General features: G+C 45.4%; 1 protein-coding gene across 1 annotated transcript; it reads left to right on the forward strand.

Moving 5' to 3' along the window:
- The first annotated feature begins 844 nt into the window (after positions 1 to 844).
- Positions 845 to 9,983, forward strand: ACOD1 (aconitate decarboxylase 1). Its single transcript, XM_032611427.1, has 5 exons — positions 845 to 944; positions 4,794 to 4,955; positions 5,729 to 5,818; positions 7,246 to 7,451; positions 8,362 to 9,983. The coding sequence occupies exons 1-5, from the start codon at positions 936 to 938 to the stop codon at positions 9,305 to 9,307; spliced, it is 1,413 nt and encodes a 470-aa protein (XP_032467318.1). The 5' UTR covers positions 845 to 935; the 3' UTR covers positions 9,308 to 9,983.
- The last annotated feature ends 266 nt before the right edge of the window (positions 9,984 to 10,249 follow it).

Below are 10,249 nucleotides of genomic sequence, written 5' to 3' on the forward strand. Positions count from 1 at the left end.
CTAGCAGATGTGAAATGGAAGGGAAAAATGAGAGTGTACCTTAAAAACCGTACATGCCGTATTTTACTTAACCAAGCCACTATTGGGGGGGCATTTGATTTTTTCCAATTTTTAATATTGTAAGTAAGTCTATGAATTTTATTTTATTTCATTTGCTAATTTTTCCCCATAAATCCATGTCTATATCCTTAGGATAAATTTTTAGAAGTAGAATACCTAGATAAAAGAGTGTGAATATTTTTCTGATTTTCACATATGGCGTCTAGGCACAAGATGCAAGCCTAGTTTTTTTGTTTTTGTTTTTTTTAATTTATTTATTTTATTTACTTTATTTTTGGCTGTGTTGGGTCTTTGTTGCTGCACGCCGGCTTTCTCTAGCTGCGGTAAGCGGGGGCTACTCTTCGTTGCGGTGTGCAGGCTTCTCATCGGGGTGGCTTCTCTTGTTGTGGAGCACAGGCTCTAGGTGCACAGGCTTCAGTAGTTGTGGCTCGCGGGTTCTAGAGCACAGGCTCAGTAGTTATGGCGCTCGAGCTTAGCTGCTCCGCGTCATGTGGGAATCTTCCTGGACCAGGGCTTAGAACCTATGTCCCCTGCATTGGCAGGCGGATTCTTAACCACTGCACCACCAGGGAAGCCCACAAGATGCAAGCCTAGTTTTGCCATCAATGTACTTTTCTTATATCTGTGAGGAATCATATGATCATCGCTCCTGTGCTTCTTAGGTTTATTTACTTAGTTTACTGGTAAGTTAAACAACTCATGGCAGAGGAAGTTGAAGTAAGTTTAGCTGGGAGGTGTTGAAATGGTGGAAATTTTCAAGTTAGAAGAAAGTGAAAGAGAGTGAGCTTGAGAGAAGAGAGGAGTATAAAGACAGACAGCAACGAAATTTCTCCCCAATTCACTCCTGAGACAGACCTCCTCTTTAGAACAACACGATGCTCAAGGTATCGTTTCCTTTTATGTGGCTTATTTAAATGGGTTTTTCTAGCTTTCCTTTTCTTCTCGATTTCCTCAGTTGCCCTCTCATTTAAAGAGCTACCTGCTTCTACTTTAAAAATGTGATTTTAATATTTCTCATAGCCTTTGGGTGGTCTAACTAACTGCATCTTGTTTTTTATCAATGTTTTACCAAGAATAGACACAATTCTCTGGTATAAAATCAGGAAGAAAATGAATCATTATAAGTTCATAGGATTTTAACCTTCTCGTTTGGCATGTATCCATTATGGCATTGTCAGATTGCCTTTCTAATTATCTGTCTACTGTCCTTAGTGCCCTGGGGAAGAGAAGCCTTTTGTGGCGGGAGCCACAACATCTCGGTTTGGTATTCTAGAGTGCTTAGCACAGGGCAGACACATACCAGGAACTCCTGAAATATTTATTAAATAACTGCATAGTTCACCTTAATTTATACATTAATCATAGTATTTTACTAAGAACAGATGTAAATGCCAGGAGAAAATCAAGAAGACCAAAAAGATATTTTAGAAATAGATGGGCACAAGGCTAAAGACAGCTGAGCAGCTGCCTGCTTATTTCCTACTGTTCCCTTCCTCAGGGGCCAGAAGGAGGCCGTTTGCTCTTTGGCACATGGGGTGGTGTTCAGGACTTTTCAGGGGGTCCATTGAGGCCCTACTTTCAGAAGTCACTAGCACCGTGGGATCGTGTGGATGGATGCCCCAATCACCTCTCGCGCTCCATGGTGGCGCCCTGCAAATACATGCTCCCCAGGCATACACGTTGCCCCAGAAGGCACTCCCAGGTCAGATCTAACCCTGAAGAGATGAACAGTCCATCATTAATTGCCTCCACTGTGGGAACTGTGGGGATGGAAAGAGAGGTCAAAAACAGGTAGTTTTGTTTGTAAGAAAGGATCCAACCAGTGCTTGAATCTCTGTTTTAGTTGGCAAATCATCAAGCCAGTTCTTTTCCCTCCTTCCCTTCTCTGTCCCTAAAATGTTTACCCAGATTTCTAGCCACATGAAAATCCAAGTTACGGTTATTCTCCACCCTAACCTGAAACTTGAATCCCACACCCCTTTCTCTGTTCCAGCCACCTCCTCTCCTGCTTCCTCCCACGTCAGCCTCCTCTCATTGTTCTAGCAAAGCTTCACAGACATAAAAAGCAACCCATTGTTTCACAAATGGCAAGGTTTCCCTGGCTTGACAGCCTAGGGGTTGAAAATACAGGACAAGTCGAGAAGTCGGTGGCCAGGTTGAAGGACTTTCAGCTGGGAACTGGTTCTATCTTTGCACCTCTGCTCTTGCACTGAGCTTAGCGTCAGAGAGCCCCAGACACCCCAGATCCTCTATCCAACAAGCCCCCACCCCCATCCTATAGCTCACGTTTTAAAATGAGTTATCTGATGTTCACAGAGACAAAGAAGTTGTATAATGACGCAGTAATCAGAGCAGGGAAGGGAAGCGACCTAACATTTACTAAGTGGTACCAAGTGCTAGGCATATAGTGAAACTGAAAGGATGTTTTTAACTATGTAACAGACATGCTCTTTATCTGGTTTGTGGGTAGAAACATAAGGTCTTCTCGACTAGGATGCCCACACGCACTTCACATTCAACAAGTTCACCATGAGCCCAGCATCGTTGCCCAGAAGTCTGCTCCTCTTCCTGTGTTCCCTCTCACGGCAAATGGCACTGCCGCTTCCCCATCCAGAACCTGTGGCGTCGGTCTCTTACCTGCCCTGTCTACCCCTCCCCATCCATTCTCTACATGAGTACCTACAGAGATCTTTGCAAAACACAGTTCTGATCACGCCTCTTCCTCTCTTAAGACAGCACTACTATGGCTCCCTGATGACGTCACAGTCTTTAGCATAATATCACTTTCACCATTCGGCCCTGGCCTGCAAATCCATTCTCCCTGTCATCTCTGCCCCTTGCGGGCAGCCCTGCGGCTGGAGTTTGCCCAGTTCACGGCACCGCCCCGCACCAACACCCCCAAGCCCCAGCCCATGCTGCTACCTCTGCCTTTAACCTCCATCTTCATTCTCAGCACCTTCGCCTGGCTGACTCCCAGAAGTTTTCATAAGCAGCTCAGGTATCTACTGCTCCAGCAAGTCTCCACCAACAGAAAGAGCAGGCAGTGCTTCTCGAGTGTAATTTTAAAGTTTCCAGTAGCCATATTGTAAAAAAGTAAGAAGAAACTGATGGGGCTTCCCTGGGGCTTCCCTGGTGGTGCAGTGGTTTAGAGTCTGCCTGCTGATGCAGGGGACACGGGTTCGTGCCCCGGTCCGGGAAGATCCCACATGCCGCGGAGTGGCTGGGCCCGTGAGCCATGGCCGCTGAGCCTGCGTGTCCGGAGCCTGTGCTCCACAGCGGGAGAGGCTGCAACAGTGAGAGGCCCGCGTACCGCAAAAAAAAAAAAGAAGAAACTGATGAAATGAATTTTAATCATATATTTTATTTAACCAATGTACCCCAAATATTATCAATTTCAGCATGTAATTAATATTTTAAAATTATTAATGAAATGCTTTATATTCCTTTGTTTTCCTACTAAGTCTTCAAAACCCAGTGTTTATTCTCCTCTGATGACACGTCTCAGTTTGGACTAGTCACATGTAGCGCTCCATCACCAGATGTGGAGAGTAGCTACCACATTGGACATGACAGCACTACAGCTATCTTAGGAATCACTTAGGAATCACCTAGAGAGCTTAATGGAAACCTAGAACCCTGTACTAAGCTTCCAAATGTTCTGGTTCTGAGAAGGGTCTAATTCTGGAGGTGTGGGATGGAGAACCAGAAATGTTCATTCTCAGCAAGAAATCCAGGTTTCTGATGTATGTGTTCCTCAGGAAATGGGGGCTTAAGAGCTAGATGCATCGATTTTGGAGTTAGACCTACAGGGGTTTGTGTCCAGACTAACTAAGTTACAGCTGTGTGACTTGGGGACTTCACCTTTCTGGGTCTTGGTCTCCTCACCTGCAGAAAGAAACTCACGATACATACCTAGAGACCAGTGAGTATTAAGTAGACACTGCATTAAAAACATTCAGCTCAACACCTGGCACGTGTCTACCAGTGCCAGCTCCTACCTGTCTGAATGCACCCCACGCCCAGGCATGCCCACATGGTGGGCGAGACGTCCCTCCCCTGCTCCCCCTCTGAGCCTCTGCGTGCCTCCACCAGAGCCCACCACCCAAGCACACATTATCTGCTTGCTACTCTGTGTCCTCCACTGGACTGAGGACAGAAACTGGCTATCGCTCATTTCCACATCCCTCTGCCTCACACATGTGTTCAGTACACATTATTTTTTTTTTTTTTTAAGTTTTGGGACGGATTTGTGACTTATTTGTTGCATGACCTTGGTCAGTTAATTTTAATTAATTTATTTTTTTATCTTTGCTGTGTTGCGTCTTCATTTCTGTTCGAGGGCTTTCTCTAGTTGTGGCAAGCGGGGGCCACTCTTCATCGCGGTGCGCAGGCCTCTCACTATGGCGGCCTCTCTTGTTGCAGAGCACAGGCTCCAGACGTGCAGGCTCAGTAGTTGTGGCTCACAGGACTAGTTGCTCCGTGGCATGTGGGATCCTCCCAGACCAGGGCTCGAGCCCGTGTCCCCTGCATTAGCAGGCAGATTCTCAACTACTGCACCACCAGGGAAGCCCAGTACACATCATTTTTTAGGAACTAAACTTAATTTAATCAACTGCGTTTCCTATAGTGGAGTATAAAGTCTTTGCGTAAAAGTACCTCCAGTTCTCACGTAGAAAGGAAGTGTGTGAATACAGAGTGAGTGAAGCATTGTTCTAACACTCTTCCCTTTAAAGTCTGTCACAGAAAGCTTTGCCAAAGTGATCCACGGCTTGAAAGTGGGACACCTGACAGATCGTGTTATCCAGAGGAGCAAGAGGATGATTCTGGATACCCTGGGTGTTGGGTTCCTGGGAACCAGTACAGAAGTGTTCCAAAAAGCCAGGGAATACAGTAAAGTAAGAAGCTCAATGTCTACTTTGGAGCTAAAGCCAAGTGTGCACATGCGCCTTTTTGTGAGGTGTACCCCGAAGCGCGCCCAGGGACGTGCGTTTGTTTTCTACTGCCCTACTCTTCATTTTAGAGATAGTGCTTGGTGTATATAGCATTGTTGTATATAGTTTTATGCTTTTCTATGCTTTATTACCTGAGTCTTAATATTCACCCACATCCTTTACTAAGTCACTATCTTAAGACCAGTCTTAATCTTAAGGCTAGCAAAATCTCAAAGTTGATTACTAGTCTGACTGAAAGCACATTTTTACCTGAGAGTCTTAGCAGCCATAGCCCCAGCCCATTTGTTCATGCAAAGACTTCAAGATTCTCTGGAGAAAAGCCTGGGCCAGCACCCTGAGCAGAGAGTAGGTGATTACATGAGAGAGGTAGCATCCACTCTCCAAAGAACATGCTTGGTCTATAGACGATGAGTCCACCTTTCCTAGTATTTATCCTCCGGGAGTAAATAAGAGTAAATTCAGACTTCATTCCTTGGTGCACTATGGATCACAGTCTGGGACTGAGCAACAGCTTCTCCTCTCCCTTCCACAGAAAAAGTTATATATTCTTCTACAAGGAAGAAAGAAATCCAATGACTAGGGCTTCAGTCTAGCACAAAGGGCTCAATAAGAAGTATTAAAGTAACACCTCCAAACATGAAGAACAACTCTTGAAATGGTGACTTGGCATGTTGGGTTCACACTCTGTATCACTGATTGATACTCTTTTGTTTCAGATCTATAGTTCCAATGTATCCAGCACTGTTTGGGGCCAGCCAGACTTCAGGCTACCACCGACATATGCTGCTTTCGTTAACGGTGTGGCTGTAAGGAGATTTCCATGTCTTTGTAACTGTTCAACAATCAGAACAACTTCAGGGCCAGAAAACATCTCAGAAATTGCCCAGTTTCCATATCTTACTGATGAGATCACTGAAGTTCAGAGAGGTGAAGTGGCCTGCCCTCTCTCCTTGTAGTAATTTCAGTTTTCACGTTTTTACAGTGAATTGATGCTTTTCAAACAAATTGTGAAGTAGAGGAAATAAGAAGGAAGTATTCAGATAAAAATGCCCCTAAGGTATCTCAACTCTAAACTAAATATCCAGACTCAGTTCCTTGTCAGTTCTTTCTGTGGTGGGCAGTATCAGCTTCTATCCAGTAACCAGCCTTTCATTCATTCATTCATTCAACAGATACTTATTGAGAAAGGAACAATGGCCATAAGGTGTCTACATTTTCTGAAGCGAAAATCAGCACTTCTCATCTGACAATTTTTATGCTTTTTCTGTGTGTCACGGGCAGTCTAAAAGATATAATTCAGACATGAATCTGTTGGGATTTCTGAGATATTTTTATGGTTTATGGGACAGTAGTTCAGAATATTGAAAGTCAAACCTAATGGTGCATCCCGAAGTAAGCATCCAGTAAGTAAGCAGTGGGAAAGGCACCAGCCACAACTAGCAGACAAAAACCTATCTTTAAATGAACTTCTGGTTATTACTATTTCGTATAAGGAAAAACCAAATGATTTTAAAATATAGCTTAATAGTTAAACTGGGTTCAAGAGTTCTTGCAACTTCTCCATAAGTTTGAAATTATTTATAATAAAAGCGTTCAAAAAATATGGTCTGATGTGGAATAAATGACATTAAACTTTTCATGTGACTTGTTTGAAAGGTGGAAGAGGGAGGGAGGGAGGAACAGCCACCTAATTCTACAGTTTTGTTTGTAAGGTAGATAAAGATCTTTCCAAGGGCTGTGGCACCTGAGTAAGAGCCAAGCTCCCTGCGGTTCACTAGCTGCTCCCCAAGGTCGCACCTGATCTGGACAGAGGACAGCCTGTCTAGTGCCAAGTCATGTGATTAAGAATAGCAGCCAGGGCTTCCCTGGTGGCGCAGTGGTTGAGAGTCCGCCTGCCGATGCAGGGGACACGGGTTCGTGCCCCGGTCCGGGTGGGTCCCACATGCCGCGGAGCGGCTGGGCCCGTGAGCCATGGCCGCTGAGCCTGTGCGTCCGGAGCCTGTGCTCCGCAGCGGGAGAGGCCACAACAGTGAGAGGCCCGCGTACCGCAAAAAAAAAAAAAAAAAAAAAAGAATCGCAGCCAGTTCATAGGTTTAATTTTCAGAGAATCAGATCTAAAAATCTCACATCAAACAAGGTTATTATTGAACTAAACCCTGACTGGTCCAAAAGTCATTGCATTCGTGGAAATACATTTAGGTTTTGGTTGTTGTTTATGTGTCTGTTCATATAGGTTCACTCAGTGGATTTTGATGACACGTGGTACCCTGCCACCCACCCTTCTGGAGCTGTCCTTCCTGTCCTCATGGCTTTGTCAGAAGCCCTGCCTCCAAGTCCAAAGTGTTCTGGCCTTGACCTGCTGCTGGCTTTCAACGTTGGTATTGAAGTGCAAGGCCGATTAATGCATTTCTCCAAGGAAGCCAAGGACATACCAAAGAGGTATGGAGAAACTGTGCCTCATCGTGAGGCGGCCACATTCCCCTTCATCTGTTAGTCGTTATCTCTGTAGATCTTTCTGGCATAGAGGTTGGCTCAGTTGAAGATGTTGATGTTAGTGCTGGCAGATAAGTCAACCCAACCAGTCACATATCAAACTGTACATCCATATACAAAGGTGTGACCTCAGAAGTATGAGTGAAAAGTCTCCTCTGGGTTTAGAGAGCCTATCAAGCAACGAGAACCATGCACTAAATTGGAGCCTCTCACCCCAGGATGATCATGTCATTCTGGCCTCTGTGGGTCCTGAATATCCCTCATCTCATCTCAAAGCAGAGTCTACTTTGGTATTTGCTAGGGTCCTTCAGACTAATGGGAACATTCAGAATATCCTAAACCCGACTGCTCAATCCACAGATCAAAACTGGTCAAACGCTGACTGTATCATATGGTTCAATCGAATATTTATTTTGCCCCTTGGTCCAGCCTGCTGGGGGAGGAATAAATCGGAATACTGAGTGAACTTTCACAGTTTCTACAAGGCCCTCAATTGCTACAGTTATTTACATAGGCTTTCGGCACTCAACAACTTTTGCCTTTTGGCCATAATTGCAAAAGTACCATTTATAAATAATTTACTGCCGGGCACTGTTGTAATCATGCGAATTCGTTCAAAACTCACAAAACCCTATGAAGTAGATACTATTATTATGACCGTTTTATATAAGAGAAAACAGATACAGAGAAGTCGAATAACTTTTCCAAAACTCACACAGCTAATAAGGGGAAGAGCTGAGATTTGAACCTAGGCATTAGGGCTGCTCCATTAGCTAAGCTCCTGACCACTGTGCTATACTGCCCCCTGGGGGCTGAGGTTTGTAAGTCTCCAACTCTTGTGTTTTTTGTTTTCCAGATTCCATCCCCCCTCAGTGGTGGGAACTTTGGGTAGTGCTGCTGCGGCATCTAAGTTTTTGGGGCTCAGCATGACAGAGTGCCAAGAGGCCCTGGCTATTGCTGTTTCTCATGCTGGGGCACCCATGGCGAATGCCGCCACTCAGACCAAGCCTCTTCACGTCGGCAATGCCGCCAGGCATGGGCTAGAAGCTGCTTTTCTGGCAATGCTGGGTCTCCAGGGAAACAAACAGGTCTTGGACATGGAGTCAGGGTTTGGGGCCTTCTATGCCAACTATGCCCCCCAAATCCTTCCAGACGTAGATTCACACACTTGGCTGCTGGACCAGCAGGATGTGGCCTTCAAGCTTTTCCCTGCCCATTTGGCCACACACTGGGTGGCAGACGCAGCTGCATCTGTGAGAAAACAGCTTGTAAGAGACACAGCCCTGCTTCCCACTGACCACATGGAGAGAATTGTGCTTAGAATTCCAGATGTCCAGTATGTGAACAGGCCCTTCCCAGACTCAGAGCATGAGGCCCGACACTCCTTCCAGTATGTGGCCTGCGCCATGCTGCTGGATGGTGCCATCACTGTCTCATCATTCCACAAACACCAGGTCAACAGGCCTCAGGTAAGAGAGTTGCTTGGTAAGGTAGAGCTGGAGCACCCTCAGGACAACCTACCAAATTTCAACACCCTCTACTGCGAGATAAGTGTTGCCCTCAAGGATGGAGCCATCTTCACAGGGTGCTCTGATACATTCTACGGTCACTGGAGGAAGCCTCTGAGCCAGAAAGACCTACAGGAAAAGTTCAGAGCCAATGCCTGCAGGATGCTGTCCTGCCACACTGTAGAAAGGCTTATAGAGATAGTAGAAAACCTAGAAGACCTGGAAGACTGCTCTGTGTTAACCACACTTCTGAAAGAACCCTCTCCACCAGAAATAGTTTCAAAATCTCTCTAGCATTTAACAGTTCCATCATGCAATCTCTCCTGAGGCTTAACAACATCTAAATGACTTTATATTGGGGAAAATTCAATGCTTTGCTTTACAGAGCAAGGGTCTGTTCTTGGTCTGCCTAGGAATAAATGCAGCATGCTGAAGAGAGTCCAGACACAGAACTGGATATACATGGAAGAAGTCTTGTCCTGTAAATTTTGCAAGACAGTTCTAGTTACCTATAGCAAGATAATGGTGCAAGAAACACAGAGAAATTTATTTTATAAGCATTCATAAGGCTGAAATTCAGGTCACCTGTGATTTGCTTAATCTTTTCAGAGGAGTTATTTATGAACTTCAAGAGCCTCAAGGCTTGAGAGGGATTTGAACTTCTGCATACAACTTGCTGACAGAAGAAGGGCTCTGGTCTGTTGTGCCACCAATGGACTTCTTACACTATGGCTTATCAGAAGCCCTTCACAATGGAGGGGATGCCACTGGGTTTAAAATAAGGTCTTCAGGGGTTCAAATCCTGCCTCTGCCATTGACTAGATGTGACCCTGGCCATGGTTCTGGATAACCCTCTACTTAAGTTTCTCTATCTTTAAAGCATAAATTAAAAATAGTCTAAAAAATAAAGCAGTTTGGCTCTAGAAGTCATGCTCTTAATCACTATAATATATAACCTTTAATTACAAAAAAATTTTTGAGACAAATATCATGGATGTAGAGTCTGAGATGTAATAAAGAATGACAGGGCTTCCCTGGTGGCGCAGTGGTTGGGAGTCCGCCTGCCGATGCAGGGGACACGGGTTCGTGCCCCAGTGTGGGAGGGTCCCACGTGCCGCGGAGCGGCTGGGCCCGTGGGCCATGGCCGCTGGGCCTGCGCGTCCGGAGCCTGTTGCTCCGCGACGGGAGAGGCCACAGCGAGAGGCCCGCGTACCGCAAAAAAAAAAAAAAAAAAAG

The sequence above is a fragment of the Phocoena sinus genome, chromosome 18, assembly GCF_008692025.1.
Source record: "Phocoena sinus isolate mPhoSin1 chromosome 18, mPhoSin1.pri, whole genome shotgun sequence".
Taxonomy (NCBI): Eukaryota; Metazoa; Chordata; class Mammalia; order Artiodactyla; family Phocoenidae; genus Phocoena; species Phocoena sinus.

Excerpts from the sequence above, each read along its gene's own strand:
- ACOD1 (XM_032611427.1), top strand. Across the intron at positions 4,956-5,728 it reads AAGCCAGGGAATACAGTAAA|ATCTATAGTTCCAATGTATC; the intron begins GTAAGAAGCTCA and ends CTTTTGTTTCAG. Across the intron at positions 7,452-8,361 it reads GCCAAGGACATACCAAAGAG|ATTCCATCCCCCCTCAGTGG; the intron begins GTATGGAGAAAC and ends TTTGTTTTCCAG.